Raw genomic sequence first — 20231 nt, 5'->3', positions numbered from 1 at the left:
TTTAAAAATCTTTTCAGTGATTCTTTAACATTGAGAGATGTGGCCTAAAACGATTTATGGCACGATATATCAAAAAGTTGTGGACGAGTTATGACAAAAGTAGGTGTTTGTTTATTTTGATATACATTGTTGAGGTTCCTGTGGGAGCTAGCACACAATGCACAAGAAGAGGGGTGGGAGAGGGAAGGACAAAACAGTGGGGAACAGAGATATTAGGAGATCTATGGAAGGGAGAGGGATGGGGTGGTGAACACGGGGTATACAAGATGGACACTACAGGGACTTTCAGGAAGGAAAGCAGGGAATTTGAAGGAGGTGGGTTTGGGGTGGATTAACCGGGGTACAAAAGATCGAGGTTTTGGATGGGGGAAGATGAGAGTGGTGGTGAACAGCTGTTTTGAAGGCCTGAAGGGAAGAATGGGATTGAAGAGAGTGTGGGAGTTTATTCCAAAGGTGGGGGAAAAGAGGAATATAAGAGTGAAGGTGAGCAGTAATTTGTGATTTTGGTAGTTTTACCAGAAGGGGGTTTCTAGCGGACCTTGAGTGCCCTGCGGAAATATGGGGCAGGAGGGGTGGGGGATCGCAGCACAAGCACTATTAATATCGCAGACAGAGCAGGGGATACCATAGGAATATAGTTTGGTGAGCAGGGCAGGGTGCCAGACCGTGTCAAAAGGATTTAATGTCTGAAGCGATGATTGATTCCATAACCTTGCTGATGATTTGGAGAAGGCTGCTTGATCTATTTTTATGCAGGGCGGTAATGTTTGCTGATTTCCAAGCAGATGGCAGATGACCTTGAGCAAATGAAAGGGTGAATAGAACAGAGAGAGGGTGAGCAAGAGCAGAGGAGCAGGTTTTTAGGACACATGGGCCGATGCCATATGAACCGGTTGCACAATCTGAGTCGAGGTTTGACAGCAAGCTCTCCACTTTGTCAGAAAAAAGGACACAGTCCAGGGACAGCTGGGTGTGACTGGGTAAGGTGGATACAGAAAGCAATGCGTTTCGGACACAAGATTTCGATGCAAACACCGAGTTTATGCATTCAGCATTTTCACGTGTGGTATCAGCAGTGCGGCCATTTGAGGTTAGGGAGGGGATGGAGTGGGAACATACACCAGCAACAGATTTGATTGGATGCCACCAGGATTTGGAGGAGGGAGAGAGATTTGAGTTCAGACTTGAGATTATAAAGATGGTGTTTTCTGGCTCTCCTGGGGGTAGACACACTTGTTCCGTGCTTTATGGGAGGAACTGAGATTGCTCTCAGTTGGGTTTGATTTCCATGAGGCAAAGAACAGGACAACTGCCTCGCCACAATCTTCAGTCTACCATGGGTGGGAGGAAGGGTAGGATAACTGAAGACAAGAGGTGATAAATCTGTACATGAGGGAGAGCAAGTTTCATTGAAAGAATTCCCAGGATGAGTTGATGTTGGAGAAAGTAGCGATAGGAGACCAGTCTATAAGTTTGATGGCTGCTTGGAGACCCTGCCAGTCGGCTTGAGTGAAATACCAGACTCGACGGCGGTGAGGTGGCTCTCTGATAATAGCCAGAGAGATGTCCACTTTGACAAGGACGTGGTCAGAAGAACCGATTGGAGCGGAGGAAGAGCAACAGATATTGTCAGGGAAATTTGTCAAAATCAGATCCAGAAGAGATGGAGTACCGTTGGTTGAGATCCGGGTCGGGAAGTTGATCGAGTCAGTCCCAATGAGTCACAGAAGTCTTTTACTGAAGTGTCATGGCAGGTGAGAGAGGTACCCACACCCAGCCAATTGGCATGATGACAATTGAAGTCACCACATATGAGGAAGAGAGTGTTTGAATGAGAGGATAGAAGTTGGTCCATGTTTTCGGATAGTGAGGTGTAAATGGAGTCATCACTGTTTGGTGGATGGTTTGGTGGATGGTGACATATAGACATGAGGTGGGAGTGGAGGGGATGCCATAGCCAGAGGTATTCCATGGGGTGTGTGGAGGGGATGCCGTAGCCAGAGGTATTCCATGGGGTGTGGGGGAATGAGGGCAGTGCATGGAGAGTGAGGAATCGAGTCTTTGATGAAGAGAGCAACTCGTCCACCAGGACGAGGCACAGGTCTGTCATACCAGAGCAGGAAGTATCCAGTGAGAGATACTCGGGAGTCGGAGACATCTTGAGGGATGAGTTTCGTTGGTTTGGTGACAACAAGCCGATTTGATTTTGGTTGAGGTCCAGATCCTGGTCCAGCCTATTGGTGGGATGTAAAATATAAACTGTTCAGCTTGGAGGCGCTATGCGCTCTCCTGAGTGCCGTTGTAGTTGACTTGTGGTACTGCGCTGGAACAATTGTACCCGTCTTTTAGGTTGGACGTGTAAAAGATAACTATAAAAGCTGTGGGGATATTGCGTTCTGTTCTACATTCATGGTCTTTCCTTTGCCCTTTGTGTTTTGAACTGAAAAGTAATTTGTTGTCCGAGTTTTGGAAATATGCGGTATATTGTAGATAGTTGCCATATTGTGTTAGTTTTATCGCACATTCATTTGGCATGAGACCCTCATGCCTCAGCTTATAACAATATATCACTTACTTGATTTCTTGCTCATGTCAAATTCTGAGTTGGGCACCTGTTACCAAATCCTCCAGTACCACCACTATTCATTTCAGCCACAGTTGACCTTATATTATTGTGGGGAAAGTTTGTCTCAAGCCTTACATGAACTGAATGGTCAGATCTGACGTTTGACAGCAGCAGATTAAGCAAGAATTTTAACCACTCGCCTGCTCTTTTTGAAAGACACCGTGGGTTTTTTAAATTCTTTGAACCCGAGCGGCCGTTTTGTGAGCCGCTATTCAAACCTCCATATACCCGAGCGGCCGCATTTCTCTCCAGGGAGCCCAGGGTGGGGGAGCCAAAAGTCCAAGGAGCTCAGGGTTCAAAGGGTTAACATCCACCTGCTAATGATTGCAGAGAGGACATCCAGATGAAACATCCATCTGAAGGATGGCTCAGTTTGAATTAAACGCCCTACCTGCTACAATCCAAAAGTTTATAGTTTGGGAATCAAAACAAACGAAACAGCTCAAAGATAAGTGTACTACCTCTGCACCATTGTGTCAGACTCGACAATAAAGTAATAAACCAATGTCACCCGCAGGGTGACCCGTATCTTGCCAAAAGGTGACCACGTGTGACTTCTTTAAGGGCACACTGAGGTGACCAGAGCTGCTATCCACCAGGAGCGACTCCTTTAGGAATATCTGCCTACGAGAGATTCCGATGAGAATCGTTCTACAGAGTAACCATGAAAAATCTGCGTTTGCCTCATAACGTCACCAAATGACGTCATAATGTCTCAAGCTTGACATATCTAGAAAGCACTCATCGAGGTGTTCAATTTGAGGTACTACACGATATGGTTCCTAAAACTTGAAAATTTGACCTTGGGGTCAAATATGTTTGACCTTTGGTGCTAACCATGAAGGTCAAGGCCAATCGCCACCAAAAATTAATCAGCTGAGCGCCAAACCATGAATTATATTCCCATGAAGTTTGAAGACGATCCGATCAAAATTACTCAAAAAATAAGGGTTTCGTCGACTCCCCTGATTTGCGACAAAGTGACCTTGACCTTCAAAATTTTATGCACTGAAAGGGACCTCTATAGGCCTCTGATATGCGAAGTTACAAAAATTTCCAATGATAACTGTGCTCTGCAGAATTTTTTATATGTGATTACAGACAAACAAAAAAAAAAACATACAAGCTGACTAACATATCTTGCAAAAACTTCGTTTTGGCAAGATAATATATACTTTCATCCTTCCATCATAAAAGTTTCTGTGTGGATTTGTAAAGGGTAACTCAAATGTTGAAGCTATGTAAATGTTCTGTTACATTTGAATAGCTTCATTGTTTCCTGTTGCCCTTGTATACATGTCTTTCATGAGTCTGTTTTTTGGTTTTATCTGCCATAGCTGATGTGATTATTCTTATTTTTATTATTATTATAATTATTATTATTTATTATTTTTAAAGTGTGTTGGTCAACCTTCTCCTGTAAACCTTGTTTATTTATTTTCCTTTCGTTGGCAGGCTGTTCCAGGTGTCCAAGGCCCTGCTGAGTTGACAGAACAAAAGGTGATTGGCGATGGTGAAAAGCTTGATGCTGCTGATTCTACTCCTGTAGAAGAGGTTAATTTAGCCTACGAGAATGTAAAGGAAGTGGATGGCTTGGACGTTTCCAAAGAGGGAACAGATGCCTGGGAGGCAGCAATCAAACGTTATGAGGACCGCATCGATCGTGTAGAGACGCGCATCACATCGCGCCTTAGAGATCAGCTGGGCATGGCAAAGAATGCAAATGAGATGTTCAGAATCTTCTCTCGCTTTAATGCACTGTTTGTTCGACCACACATCCGTGGTGCGATCCGCGAGTATCAGACACAGCTGATTCAACGTGTCAAGGACGACATTGAAGCCTTGCATAATAAGTTCAAAGTGCAGTACCCACAAAGCCAGGCTTGTCGCATGAGTCGTGTACGGGACCTGCCGCCTATTGCTGGATCCATTATTTGGGCAAAACAGATTGACCGACAGCTCACAGCCTACATGAAGCGAGTGGAGGATGTTTTGGGTCGAGGTTGGGAGAACCATGTGGAGGGATCAAAACTAAAACAAGATGGTGATAACTTTCGCAATAAGCTCAACACGCAGGAAATTTTTGAGGATTGGTCACGAAAAGTCCAGCAGCGCAACTTGGGTGCCACAGGTCGCATCTTCACCATCGAGAGCATACGTGCACGTACTCGTTCTGGCACAGTACTCAGGCTTAAAGTGAATTTCCTTCCAGAGATAATCACACTTGCAAAAGAGGTGCGCAACCTCAAGTGGTTGGGGTTTCGTGTGCCACTTGCTATCGTGAACAAGGCCCACCAGGCTAATCAGCTGTATCCGTATGCAATTTCGCTGATAGAAAGTGTGCGTACTTATGAACGTACATGTGAATGTGTTGAGGAGAGGCAGTCAATTGCACTGCTTGTGGCAGGACTCCGTCGTGAAGTCCAAGGTCTTGTTGCTGAAGGCATCAACTTGGTTTGGGAGTCGTACAAATTGGACCCATATGTGCAGCGGCTTGCAGACACTGTGGTTAATTTCCAGGAGCGTGTTGATGACCTTTTGAGCATTGAGGAGAAAATTGATTTGGAGGTTCGTTCCTTGGAGACCTGTGCTTATGATCACAAAGTATTTTCCGAGATCCTGGGACGTGTCCAAAAAGCAGTGGATGACTTGAACCTCCATTCGTACTCCAATCTGTACATCTGGGTCAGCAAACTGGATTCTCAGATTGAACATATTTTTGGAATTCGTCTTCAGGCTGCACTGCATGCATGGATGCAGGTGCTGCAAGGACTGAGTGAGGACAAAGCAGTCACAGATATGGATTCGGACATGCCACATGTGAGCAATCGACTTGGTGGGGAGCCTCACATACATCCAGTGGTAATAGAGTTGAGGATTGCGAATCAGGTAATCTTTGTGAAGCCGCCTGTGGAAGAAGGGCTGTACCACTTGCATCAGGAGCTTACTGCTTGGCAAAGCAACGTGTTGACCTTGCCCCGCATCCAAAGTCAGCGGTATCAGGTTGGCGTTCACCACGATCTGTCTGACGAAGAGAAATGCTACCGCACTTCCATTAAGTGTATGCCTGATGGAGACAAGCCCCTGCTTGATGTTAATGTGGCTATCCTAGCTACAGTTGAAGAAGTGAGAAAATATGTAAATGAGTGGTTACAGTACCAGAGCCTTTGGGACATGCAGTCTGACAATGTGTATGGACGAGTTGCTGAGGACCTACACCTGTGGCAGAATATGCTTGCAGACATCCGTCGCTCACGTGCCACATTCGATAATGCAGAGTCGCGCAAGAGCTTTGGTCCCGTGATTGTTGATTATGGAAGAGTTCAGGCCAAAGTGAATTTGAAGTATGACTCTTGGCACAAGGAGGTGCTAAGCAGGTTTGGGCAAAAGCTTGGAGAGAACATGCAGAATTTCCACTTGCAGATCTCTCGTTCCAGGCAGGAATTAGAACAACATTCTGTGGACACTGCCAGCACCTCTGATGCAGTGGGCTTCATCACATTTGTGCAGTCCCTCAAACGCAAGATCAAGCAGTTTGAAAAGCAGGTAGAGACTTATCGGGGTGGGCAACGGCTCCTTGAAAAGCAGCGGTTTCAATTTCCATCTTCTTGGCTTTACATTGACAACATTGAGGGTGAGTGGGGAGCCTTCAATGACATAATGAAACGCAAGGATTCGGCTATTCAGCAGCAGGTGGCAAACTTGCAAATGAAGATTGTACAAGAGGATAAGGCTGTTGAGAGCCGCACGTCAGACTTGTTAAACGACTGGGAGAAGGACAAACCTGTAGATGGAAGTCTGCGGCCTGAGGCGGCCTTGCAATCGCTTGCCATCTTGGAAGGGAAGTTCAGCCGGCTCAAAGAAGATCGAGAAAGATGTACGAAAGCAAAAGAAGCACTTGAGCTTTCAGATACTGGCTTGATAAGTGGAAGTGAGGATCGGGTTCAAGTTGCTCTGGAGGAACTTCAGGACTTGAAGGGAGTTTGGTCAGAACTTTCAAAAGTTTGGGAACAGTTAGGCCAGATGAAAGAACAGCCTTGGGTTTCTGTGCAGCCGAGGAAGCTGAGGCAAGCCTTGGACAATCTTGTGACTCAGCTGAAGAACTTCCCTGCACGTCTTCGCCAATATGCTTCCTATGAGTTTGTGCACAAGCTGCTGAAAGGATACCTGAAGGTCAATATGCTTGTGGTGGAGCTGAAATCTGAGGCCTTGAAGGATCGCCATTGGAAGCAGCTAATGAGGCGTCTTCGTGTCAGCTGGGTTCTTTCTGAACTCACATTGGGGCACATCTGGGACATCGACCTTCAGAAGAATGAAGCTGTTGTTAAGGATGTTTTGGTAGTTGCCCAAGGTGAGATGGCACTTGAAGAGTTCCTCAAGCAGATCAAAGAGTTGTGGGGTAGCTATGAGTTGGACATGGTGAACTACCAGAACAAGTGTAGACTCATTCGGGGTTGGGATGACCTTTTCACCAAGGTGAAAGAACATCTTAACAGTGTTTCTGCTATGAAGCTTTCTCCTTATTACAAGGTTTTTGAGGAGGAATCGGTAAGTTGGGATGACAAGCTAAACCGTATTCTGGCACTTTTTGATGTGTGGATTGATGTGCAACGGCGCTGGGTCTACTTGGAAGGTATCTTTACTGGCAGTGCAGACATCAAGCACCTACTTCCAGTTGAAACGGGTCGTTTCCAGAGTATAAGCACAGATTTTCTGTCTCTCATGAAGAAAGTATCTAAATCGCCACTCGTGGTAGATGTACTCAACATTCCAGGAGTGCAGCGCACACTGGAAAGACTTGCTGATATGTTGGGAAAAATACAAAAGGCACTTGGAGAGTATCTTGAACGCGAACGTTCATCATTTCCCCGATTCTACTTTGTGGGAGACGAAGACCTGCTGGAGATCATTGGCAACAGCAAGAATGTAACAAAGCTTCAAAAGCACTTTAAGAAGATGTTTGCTGGAATTGCAAGTATTTTGCTTCGTGAGGACAACTCAGAAGTGCTTGGAATTGCCTCTCGGGAGGGAGAAGAGGTGATGTTTAAGAAACCAGTCTCTATTGCCAAACACCCAAAGATAAATGAATGGTTGACATTGATGGAGCAGGAGATGCGTATGACACTCGCCCGATTCCTGGCTGAAGCTGTTGCAGAGGTTCATACGTTTCGGAAAAAGGGTGACATTGATCCTGCCACTTATCTTCATTGGATTGACAAATATCAAGCCCAGCTTGTTATTCTGTCAACTCAGATTTCATGGTCTGAGATTGTAGAAGCTGTGCTCGAAAATGGTGGAGTTGGACAAGGCTCTACGGAAACGCTTCAGGGTGTATTGGAGGGTGTGGAGGCAACACTCGATGTCCTTGCAGACTCTGTGCTCATGGAGCAGCCCCCACTGCTCAGGAAAAAACTGGAACATCTGATTACAGAGCTGGTGCATCAACGTGATGTGACAAGAATGCTGCTGAAGAACAATGTGTCCTCGTCAAAAAGTTTTGAGTGGCTCAGCCAAATGCGCTTCTACTTTGACCCAAAGCAGCAGGACGTACTGAAACAGCTTTCTATTCATATGGCAAATGCTCATTTCCACTATGGCTTTGAATACCTCGGTGTTCAGGATAAGCTGGTACAAACGCCTCTGACAGACCGATGCTATCTGACCATGACACAAGCACTGGAAGCCCGACTTGGTGGCTCTCCATTTGGTCCAGCTGGGACAGGGAAAACAGAATCTGTGAAAGCTTTGGGGAACCAGCTTGGGCGTTTTGTGCTGGTTTTCAATTGTGATGAAACCTTTGATTTCCAGGCAATGGGTCGCATTTTTGTGGGTTTGTGCCAAGTGGGTGCCTGGGGTTGTTTTGATGAATTTAACCGGCTTGAGGAACGAATGCTTTCTGCTGTCTCTCAGCAGATACAGTGTATTCAGGAGGCCTTGCGAGAACATTCCAATCCCAATCGACAACGGGAAGCAGCAGTTAGTTGTGAGTTGCTCAACAAACAGGTGAAGGTGAGCCCTGAAATGGCAATTTTCATCACCATGAATCCAGGCTATGCTGGTCGATCTAACCTTCCTGATAACTTGAAGAAGCTCTTCCGCAGCTTAGCCATGACTCAGCCAGATCGGCACCTTATTGCAGAAGTTATGCTCTACTCGCAAGGCTTTCGAACTGCGGAGATTCTGGCAAACAAAATTGTACCATTTTTCAAGCTCTGCAATGAGCAGCTTTCATCACAAAGCCATTATGACTTTGGGTTGCGTGCACTAAAAAGTGTGTTGGTAAGTGCAGGGAACGTGAAACGTGATAGGATTCAGCTTGTGAAACGTGGTCGGGAAGAACGTGGTGAGGAAGTTGTTGAGGTAGAAGTTGCAGAAAACCTTCCAGAGCAGGAGATCCTCATTCAAAGTGTGTGTGAGACGATGGTGCCAAAGCTGGTTGCTGAGGACATACCTCTGCTTTTCAGCCTTCTAACGGATGTTTTCCCAGGTGTGCAATACTGCCGTGGTGAAATGGGAGTCTTGCGTCGTGAATTGCAAGCTGTGTGCCAAGACATGTTCCTTGTTTATGGAGAAGGAGAGGAGGTTGGTGCATGTTGGGTTGAGAAAGTGCTGCAACTGTACCAAATTGCACTTATCAACCATGGCTTAATGATGGTGGGTCCTTCTGGCAGTGGAAAAAGCATGGCATGGCGTGTGTTGCTTCGTGCACTTGAGAGGATTGAGGGTGTGGAAGGTGTTGCACATATCATCGATCCCAAAGCCATAAGCAAAGACCATCTTTATGGTACACTGGATCCAAACACTCGAGAGTGGACCGATGGCCTGTTCACACACATTTTGCGCAAGATCATTGACAATGTTCGTGGAGAGCTTCACAAACGGCAATGGATCATCTTTGATGGGGATGTTGATCCAGAATGGGTTGAGAACTTGAATTCAGTGCTTGATGACAACAAACTTCTCACTTTGCCAAATGGAGAACGACTTGGCTTGCCACCCAATGTGCGTGTGATGTTTGAAGTTCAAGATTTGAAGTTTGCCACATTGGCCACTGTGTCACGTTGTGGAATGGTTTGGTTTAGTGAAGATGTTTTGTCCACTGATATGTTGTGCACACACTTCCTGACACATCTCAGTGGTGTTCCGCTTGATGAAGGTGAAGAAGAAACACCTGGGCGCCGGACACTTCCCGAAGAAGAACAAGAAGCTATCTCTCCCATGTTGCATATTCAGCGTGATGTTGCTGCATTTCTTCAGCCACATTTCATTTCTGGGGGCTTGATCGAAAAGGCACTTGAGTTCTCTTCACGATTAGAGCATATCATGGACTTCACACGACTTCGTTGCCTTGGCTCGCTTTTCTCCTTGCTGCATCAGGTCTGCCGTAATGTAGCCCAATACAACAACAACCACCCAGATTTCCCCATGCCCTTGGAAATGTTGGAGAAATATGTGCAGCGTTACCTTGTGTACGCCATTTTGTGGTCATTTTCTGGCGATGGGAAACTAAAGATGCGTGCTGAGCTTGGGGATTTTGTCCGCAAAATCACGTCCATTCCTTTGCCCTCTATGAGCAGTACGCCAATTATTGACTATGAGGTTTCTATTGTGGGTGAATGGGTGCCGTGGCAGAACAAAGTCCCACAGATTGAGGTGGAAACTCATAAGGTAGCAGCACCTGATGTGGTTGTACCAACACTTGACACAGTGCGGCATGAAGCACTCCTCTATACATGGCTCGCTGAACACAAACCCCTCGTGTTATGTGGCCCGCCTGGCTCTGGCAAGACAATGACCCTGTTCAGTGCACTTCGTGCTTTGCCAGATATGGAAGTGGTGGGACTTAATTTCTCCAGTGCGACTACTCCAGAATTGCTGCTCAAAACCTTTGATCATTACTGTGAGTACAGACGTACAACAGGTGGCATGGTGCTATCTCCAGTGCAGCTGGGCAAGTGGCTTGTACTTTTCTGTGATGAGATCAATCTCCCAGATATGGACAAGTATGGCACTCAGCGAGTGCTCACGTTCATAAGGCAGTTAGTCGAACATGGTGGTTTCTATCGCACTTCAGACCAGCTGTGGGTGAAACTCGAGCGAATTCAGTTTGTGGGTGCTTGCAACCCACCAACTGATCCTGGTAGAAAGCCAATGTCACACAGATTGCTTCGTCATGTGCCAGTTGTTTATGTGGATTATCCTGGAGCTGCTTCACTTACCCAGATCTATGGTACTTTCAATCGTGCAATGATGAGACTTGTCCCGTCACTGCGACCATACTCCGAACCTCTAACGGCCGCCATGGTAGAATTTTACACCAAGTCTCAGGAATGCTTCACTCAGGATATGCAACCACACTACATCTACTCTCCAAGAGAGATGACCCGATGGGTTCGTGGCATTGTGGAGGCGTTGCGCCCACTTGAGAACCTTCCGGTGGAGGGTCTCGTGCGCATATGGGCACATGAGGGACTTCGCCTCTTTCAAGACAGGTTGGTTAATGAGGAGGAGAGACGCTGGACTGACGACAACATCAATGCAGTTGCAATTAAACACTTCCCGAACATCAACAAGGATGCAGCCTTGAGCAGGCCTATCTTGTACAGCAACTGGCTCTCCAAGGATTACATGCCAGTAAACCAAGAGGAACTGAGGGACTATGTCAAGGCACGTCTCAAAGTCTTCTATGAGGAGGAACTGGATGTGCCACTGGTGCTCTTCAATGAAGTTTTGGACCATGTTCTACGAATAGACAGAATTTTCCGACAGCCCCAGGGACACTTGCTACTCATTGGAGTAAGTGGAGCTGGCAAGACAACATTGTCTCGTTTTGTAGCCTGGATGAATGGACTCAGTGTATTCCAAATTAAAGTGCACCGTCGTTATACTGGGGAGGATTTTGATGAAGATCTGCGCACGGTGCTGCGGCGAGCTGGATGTAAGAACGAGAAGATTGCGTTCATCATGGATGAGTCAAATGTGCTTGATTCGAGCTTCTTGGAGCGCATGAACACACTGTTGGCCAATGGAGAGGTGCCAGGATTGTTCGAAGGTGATGAATATGCAGCTTTGATGACCCAGTCTAAGGAGGGCTCTCAGAAAGAAGGCCTTATGCTAGACTCTCATGAAGAATTATACAAGTGGTTCACAACCCAGGTGATGAGAAATTTGCACGTCGTGTTTACTATGAATCCTTCCTCGGAGGGCCTTAAGGATCGTGCTGCCACCTCACCTGCCCTCTTCAACCGTTGTGTACTCAATTGGTTTGGAGATTGGTCAACAGAAGCACTCTATCAGGTGGGCAAAGAATTTACCAGCAAAATGGATCTAGAGAAGGCAAGCTATGTGGCGCCAGACTTTTTGCCTGCTGTTTACACAGACTTACCACGTCCACCATCCCATCGAGAAGCCATCGTCAACAGTTTTGTATTTGTTCACCAAACCTTGCACCAAGCCAACCAGCGTTTAGTAAAACGTGGTGGACACAGTACAGCTATCACCCCACGGCATTACTTGGACTTTATCAGCCATTATGCCTCTCTGTTGAATGAGAAACGCTCAGAGCTGGAGGAACAGCAAGTGCACCTCAATGTTGGACTGCGGAAGATAAAGGAGACTGTTGATCAGGTAGAAGAACTGCGAAAAGACCTTTCCATCAAGAGCCAGGAATTGGAAGCCAAGAATACTGCTGCAAATGATAAGTTAAAGAAGATGGTGAAGGATCAGCAGGAAGCTGAGAAAAAGAAGGTGATGAGCCAAGAGATCCAGGAATCCTTAAAGCAACAAAAAGAAGCAATTGCAGAAAAGCAGCACAGTGTGCAGGATGACTTGGACCAAGTCGAGCCAGCTGTTATTGAAGCCCAAAATGCTGTGAGTTCCATTAAAAAGCAGCACCTGGTGGAGGTAAAATCAATGGCAAATCCACCAGCTGCTGTCAAGCTGGCCTTGGAATCGATATGCTTACTGCTGGGTGAAGAGACCAATGATTGGAAGAAGATCCGACAAGTGATAATTCGAGATAATTTTATTTCTAGCATTGTCAACTTCAACACCGAGGATATCAGTGATGCCACCCGAGACAAGATGATGAAAAACTTTATGCCAAATCCAAGCTACAATTATGAGATGGTAAACAGGGCCTCGCAAGCCTGTGGGCCAATGGTCAAATGGGCCATTGCCCAACTCAGCTATGCAGATATGTTGAAACGTGTTGAGCCACTACGGAATGAGCTCAAGAAACTTGAGGGTGATGCACAGAGAAACCAAGCACATGCTGATGAGGTTGAGCACATGGTGAGTGAGCTGGAAGCAAGCATTGCACGTTACAAGGATGAGTATGCAGTGCTCATCTCACAGGCCCAAGCTATCAAGGCTGATCTCTCTGCAGTTGAGGCAAAGGTGAATCGCAGCACAGCATTGCTAAAGAGCCTTGCAGGAGAGCAGGAGCGCTGGGAGCAGTCAAGTGAATCTTTCAGAGGCCAGATGTCCACTATTACTGGAGATTGTCTTCTCTCTGCTGCCTTTGTTGCCTATGCTGGCTACTTTGATCAGCAAATGCGTCAGAATTTGTTTGTAACTTGGACACATCACCTGCAGCAAGCAAACATTCAATTCCGTGGAGATATTGCACGGACGGAGTATTTGTCTAACCCTGACGAGCGTCTGCGTTGGCAAGCCAACTTGCTGCCAGCTGACGATCTCTGCACCGAAAATGCCATCATGCTCAAGCGCTTTAATAGGTACCCACTGATCATCGATCCCTCTGGGCAAGCAACAGAGTTTATCATGAATGAGTACAAGGACCGAAAGATCACAAGAACGAGCTTTTTGGATGATGCCTTTCGCAAAAATCTTGAGAGCGCATTGCGTTTTGGAAATCCATTGCTTGTGCAAGATGTTGAAAGCTATGATCCGATATTGAATCCGGTGTTGAATCGGGAAGTGCGCCGTACTGGTGGGCGTGTGCTCATCACGCTGGGTGACCAGGACATTGATCTTTCACCATCATTTGTAATTTTTCTTTCTACACGTGACCCAACCGTAGAGTTTCCACCTGACCTTTGTTCTCGAGTAACTTTTGTCAATTTCACAGTGACAAGAAGTAGCTTGCAGAGCCAATGCCTCAATGAGGTGTTGAAGGCTGAGCGTCCAGATGTAGATGAAAAACGTTCAGACCTTCTCAAGCTCCAAGGGGCGTTTCAACTTCGACTGCGGCAACTTGAGAAGTCTCTTCTGCAGGCTTTGAATGAGGTGAAAGGGCGCATATTGGATGATGACACAATTATTACAACGCTTGAGAACCTCAAGGAGGAAGCTGCAGAGGTAACAAGGAAGGTGGAGGAGACAGATGTGGTGATGGCAGAGGTAGATACAGTCTCTCAGCAATACTTGCCTCTTTCTACAGCCTGCAGCAGTATCTATTTTACCATGGAGGCCCTTAACCAAATCCACTTCCTTTATCAATATTCTTTGCAGTTCTTCCTTGACATATACCATGCTTTGCTTTATGAAAACCCAGCCCTTTCATCACAGAAGGACAATGCCCAAAGACTGACCATCATCACCAAAGACCTTTTTCAGGCAGTTTACAACCATGTTGGCCGTGGGATGCTTCACCATGACCACATAGTGCTTGCAACTTTGCTTGCACGGATTCAGCTGAAGGGACGATCCAGTGAGCCCTCGTATGAGGAAGAATTTCAGCATTTTCTTCGTGGAAAGGAAGCTCTAGCAGGTGGAAGTGAAATGCTGCAAGTTCATGGGCTTTCTGCAGAGCAAACTGAGGCAATGGGACGGCTTAGCCGCCTGTCAGCTTTCCGTGGTATGCCTGCTGCAGTGCAAAATGACAAGGAGTTCTATGTATGGCTGGAGACCAGTTCACCTGAGCAGACAGTGCCGTGTCTGTGGAATGTGGACAAGCCATTAACTCAGATAGGGCAGGCATTGTACCAAATGCTGGCCATCCAGGCATTCCGTCCAGACCGTCTTCTCGCCATGGTGAACATCTTTATCAACTCAGTGTTTGGGGATGGCTTTCTATCAGTTCTTGAGCAGCAGATGGATCTTGCTGCCATTGTTGACACAGAAGTGAAGCCAAGCTCACCAGTGATCATGTGCTCGGTGCCAGGGTATGATGCAAGTGGTTATGTTGAGGATCTTGCGGCTGAGCAAAACAAGCAGCTCACAGCCATTGCTATCGGTTCAGCTGAGGGTTTTAACCAGACGGACAAGGCCATAAATGCTGCAGTTAAATCTGGTCGATGGGTAATGCTGAAGAATGTGCACCTGGCACCAGGCTGGCTTACTCAGCTTGAGAAGAAACTGCATTCATTGCAACCACATGCTGCCTTCCGTCTCTTCCTCACAATGGAGGTCAACCCAAAAGTTCCGGTGAACCTTTTGCGTGCTGGAAGAATCTTTGTTTTTGAGCCTCCACCTGGTGTCAAGGCCAACATGCTGCGCACTTTCAGTAGCATTCCTGTGGCACGGATGTGCAATGCCCCAAGTGAGCGTGCACGTCTGTACTTTCTGCTGGCCTGGTTCCATGCTGTGGTGCAAGAACGGTTACGCTACGTACCATTGGGTTGGACCAAGCATTATGAATTTGGTGAGTCTGACCTTCGTTCAGCTTGTGACACCATTGACACGTGGTTAGATGAAGCTGCAAAGGGGCGCCAGAACATTGCACCAGACAAGGTTCCTTGGGTTGCACTCAGGACCCTGATGTCACAGTCCATATATGGTGGGCGCATTGACAATGATTTTGACCAGCGGCTGCTAAACACATTCTTGGAGAGGCTCTTTACAGCACAAAGTTTTGACCCTGACTTCCACCTCATCATGCCTGGTCGTGAAAGCTCTACAACAATCTTCATGCCGGAAGGAATTCGACGTGAAGAGTTTGTTCAGTGGGTCAAGCAACTACCTGATTGTCAGGTCCCAGCATGGTTGGGTTTGCCAAACAATGCTGAGAATGTTCTTCTTACCACACAAGGCTGGACTATGCTTGGTAAGCTGCTGAAGATGCAGTTGTTAGAGGATGAGGAAGAAGAATTTGCATGTGAAGCAGAGACCACAAGACGTGCATCTGTGTCTGATGGTCGTCCTGCATGGATGCGTACACTGCACAGCACCGCTGCCAACTGGCTAGCACTTGTTCCCACCTCCCTGAATACACTGCGGCGCACTGTTGAAAACATAAGGGACCCATTGTTTCGTTTCTTTGAGCGTGAGGTGAACATGGGTTCTCGCCTGTTGCATGATGTGCGTCAAGACCTGACTGATGTCTCGCTTGTCTGTGAAGGAAAGAAAAAGCAAACCAACTACCTTCGTATGCTCATTGGTGAGCTTGTCAGAGGAATAATCCCCCAGAGCTGGCAACGCTATACGGTGGCAGCTGGCATGACTGTGTTGCAGTGGGTTTCTGATTTCAGTGAGCGTGTGAAGCAATTGCAGAGCATCTCGAATGCCACTAGTGCCAAGGAGCTCAAGAACCAATATGTATGGTTAGGTGGGCTTTTTGTCCCCGAGGCCTACGTGACAGCAACCCAGCAGTATGTAGCACAAGCCAATAGCTGGTCATTAGAAGCGCTTTGGCTCGATGTGTTTGTGACCAGTCCTCAACATGCTGCACTGGATGCCTGCAGCTTTGCTGTCTCTGGCCTGAAGATCTACGGAGCCTCGTGCGTGGGCAACAAACTAACACTATCGTCAGCAATATCGACTGACCTGCCACTAACTCAGCTGCGCTGGATGCGTCGTGATGCCAATACCAGCAAGAAGGCCAATATGGTCACCATCCCAGTGTACCTGAATTTTACCCGTTCTGAACTCATCTTTACAGTTGACATGGAGTTTTCTAACAAGGGAGACTTGCACAGCTTTTATGAGTGCGGTGTTGCGATTCTTTGTGCTGAGTAGATCTTCAGTACTGAAAGGTGACCCCCTTGGCTTATAGCAGTTCCCAGTACGTGCATAAAATCTCACCTGCCTTTGTTCCTTGAAATACACATGTATTGCTTTGAATGACATACCTTTGTCGGACGGTTTTGAATTGCCTTTGTTGAATAATTATTTTAGAAATTGCGTTTATTTGCTTGCTATTATTGTTGGAGAGGGGAGGGGTTGTAGGTATGATGGAAGCTGAAACAAAACTGATCTGTGTTCCTGGTATTCTGAGCTGTTTGATTAAAAAAAAAAAAAATTGTATGAATCTCTTCCTGGATTTTGACGCTGCTTTACTTGGTTCTCCACGTTTAATCGAGGGCAAATTATATACCAACGCTAATCATTCTTGATCTTCCAGAATAGAATCTTACTAAAAGGAGAAGCGTCCATCTGTGTCTCTGACACTTTATTCTGAAGGGCTCCTGCTGTTGTGGAAAAATAAAAATGGAACTGTTGGAAACCTAATAACTGATTTACTTGGAACAAAAATTTATGTCCGTTTACTCATAAGAATGCCCATCTTAAAAGCTCATCTCTCAGGGATGGGAGAAGAAGAAGCAGGACCTGGAGTCTTAATGCAGCGATTACAATGGTATGGTATGTCCGTGTCCATGTGTGTGTCCCATAACTCCAAAACCATGAAACCTATGGGCCTTTGCATACATACCAAGGGAACTCCAATGGAGTGCATGAGTGAAAATTGGGTGATTGGGTTAATTTAAACACCCCTTTTGAAGATAATTAACAGCCTTCTTTAATTAGCCTTTGTCAAGGCTGATCCTTGGTCACCTCGCTGGGGTATTGATTGGCCAATTTCTTTTGGCCTGCTCAATAATGTCTTGACTTGGAACAGGCCGGAACAGTTTCTTATCTGTAATTTATTTTATTTTTCTTTTACTCATCGAATGCCTGATCATCCTTGGTATGAGGAGAGAGTTGGGTGACAATCGGCCTCAGATAAATGGGAAACCTTCAAGGACCAGATGTGTGGAGTGCAGAGTAAGTACATTCCAATGAGGAGTAAAACTAGAAGCAGAAATAGGCCAGAGTGGTTGAAAAGTGAGATAAGGAATGCTATTAAGGAGAAGCAAAAGGCATTTATTAGGTTTAAACTTTAAAATAACAGGACTGGAGTTGCATTTATCACAATCATAGTAAACAGAGGCAAGTTAAGAAAATAACTCGACAAGCCAAAAGAGGGTATGAGAAGGACATGGCTCAGAATATCAAACATCATAGCAAGGCTTTCTTTAAGTATATCAGTGGAAAAGAACAGGTTAGGACCAGTGTGGGCCCATTGAGGAATAGCATTGGGAGAGTGGTTAGTGATGAAAGTAAGATGGCAGGCTTATTAAACAGGTATTTTTCTTCAACTTTTACACAAGAACAGTCAGGGGAATTGCCAATAGCTGAGAGTATCTATTGAGGAGGTGAAAGAAGGGCTTTTACAGAAGATCCAGGTTGGAGTGGAGGAAGTAAAGGAACAGTGAGAAATCTAAGAGAAGATAAGGCTCCAGGTCCCAATAATATGCACCGAGAGTCTTGATGGAGGTGGCTGAGCAGGTTAGTGAGATATTAATGGATATTTTCAATAGTTCCCTGGAGTCAGGACAGGCACCAGAGGATTGGAGAGTAGCAAATGTAACACCATTATTTAAGAAAGGATCCAGAGAAGAATTGAGAAACTATAGACCTGTTAGTTTGACTTCATTTGTGGGAAAGGTGTTGGAGACGTTAATTAAAGACCAGATGAACCATTTAACCAAACACAAACTAATTAAAGGTAATCATCATGGGTTTATCAAAGGCAGTTCCTGTTTAACAAATCTTTTAGTTCAATGAAACGGTGTCTGATTGGGTGGATGAGGGAAAGGCAGTGGACATAGTATATCTCGACTTTAAGAAGGCATTTGATAAGGTACCACATCGGAGGTTGTTAGCCAAAGTGAGGGCTTGTGGAGTGGTTGGTCAGGTCGCTAATAGGAAGCAAAGAGTGGCTGTGAGTGTGAGTGGGAGGATGTAAGTAGCGAGGTACTGATTTCCTTGATCCTCAGGGATCAGTACTCAGACCATTAATATTCATTATTTATATCAATGATTTGCATAGTGGGGTGGAGAGTAGGCTTTCCAAATTTGCAGATGACACAAAGTTTGGAGGTAAGGTGGATATCAGAGGAGGTGGTGATCAGATTCAGGAAAGCATTGATACTTGTATAGATTGGGCAAAAGATTGGCAGATGGAATTTAACCTGAGCAAGTGTAAGGTGTTGGGGATGGGAAAGCACAATGAAAATAGAAGATGACATGATGCAAGGGGTAATTTTGGAGCGTGGCACACAGGAAAAGGATCTGGGGGTGGTAACAGATATGGGAGGTAAGCAGGCAGGACAGTGCCAGGCAGCTATAGGTAGAGAAAATAGGGTTTTAGGCTGTATTCGGACGGGGATCATTAACCTCCGCCATCGAAGATGGACGGAGGTTACTGTTTTCACCCCTGTCTGTTTGTTTGTTGGTGAACAGTATTACGGAAAAACTCCTGGACGGATTTCGACGAAACTTGGTGGGGGGATTTGGTATGGTCCAAGGATCATGCCATTAGATTTTTGACTTGGTCCAAAGTCCAATATGGCCGCTATGGTGACTATTTTGAAAAAATATTTGAATTTTTGTTTTTGCATTTCTACATGTTTTAAGTGATTTCCAACAACAACAAAAAAATTGTTAGAGAAAAAAAAACAAATTTTGCACCTTTTTTTCAAAAAAAATTTCGATTTTATTTGAAAAATATTTGATTTTTTTTTTGCATTTCCACATGTTTTAAGTGATTTCCAACAACAACAAAAAATTTGTTGGACAAAAGAAATTTTGCACTTTTTTTTCAAAAAATTTTAGATTTTATTTTTTAAAATATTTGATTTTTTTTTGCATTTATACATGTTTTAAGTGATTTCCAACCCCCAAAAAAATTGTTAGAAAAAAAAAATTTGCACCTTTTTCAAAAAAATTGATGTTTTTTTTGGGCATTTCTACATGCGTGTCGATCAAGTTTAGTTTATTCAATCGTGGTACAGTAGAGTCTGATCCGTTTTGACCTACAATGAATGGGATATCAGGTTCACTTAAGTGACCCAGCAGTATTTGCGGCGGAGGTTTTGCACTCCACCGAGTGCTCCCCCTCTAGTTTATATATCAAAAGAGGTGGTGTTAACATTTTTCAGGAATTTAATGAGGGCCACATCTGGAATATTGTGTGCAGTTCTAGGTCACCACAGTTCCGGAAGGACATGGATGCCACAGGGGGTTCAGTGCAGGGCTACGAGATTGATTCCGGGCCTAGCTTGACTCAGCTGTGAGGAGCGGCTGAAGGAGACAGGGCTTTATCCACCAGAAAGGAGGCGGTTACGAGGAGATGTGACAGATGTTTAAGATGATGAAAGGTAGAGATAAAATAAGTATAAAAAAATGACCGTTTTTACAGCCATTTTTCCCTGCTGTGCAGGGGTATGTTTTTTTATGGCCGGATGCCCTTCCTGGCACCAACCCTGGTCGCCTCTTACGACACACAGGGATATGGTACACCTATTCTAACCGGGGCATACACCGGGACCAGTACACTGGTCCTCACTTCGCCAACCTCAGATGGATGACAGGCTGAGTC

At 45.6% G+C, this 20231-nt stretch overlaps 1 protein-coding gene across 1 annotated transcript in view; it reads left to right on the top strand.

Annotated features, from left to right (window-relative positions):
- Window positions 1–16832, top strand: part of LOC147011879 (cytoplasmic dynein 1 heavy chain 1-like) — a 61004-nt gene extending 44172 nt beyond the window's left edge. Inside the window, exon 8 of the mRNA XM_085857347.1 lies at window positions 4082–16832. Coding sequence (XP_085713473.1) covers window positions 4082–16546 — 12465 coding nt within the window. The 3' untranslated portion in view covers window positions 16547–16832. The remainder of the gene's footprint in view (window positions 1–4081) is intronic.
- The last annotated feature ends 3399 nt before the right edge of the window (window positions 16833–20231 follow it).

The sequence above is a fragment of the Eptatretus burgeri genome, chromosome 15 (assembly GCF_056783735.1).
Source record: "Eptatretus burgeri isolate ZD-2024b chromosome 15, Ebu_testis_v1, whole genome shotgun sequence".
Classification (NCBI taxonomy): Eukaryota; Metazoa; Chordata; class Myxini; order Myxiniformes; family Myxinidae; genus Eptatretus; species Eptatretus burgeri.
Note: the sequence above shows the minus strand (reverse complement) of the source record. Positions and strands in the feature narration are given on the sequence as shown.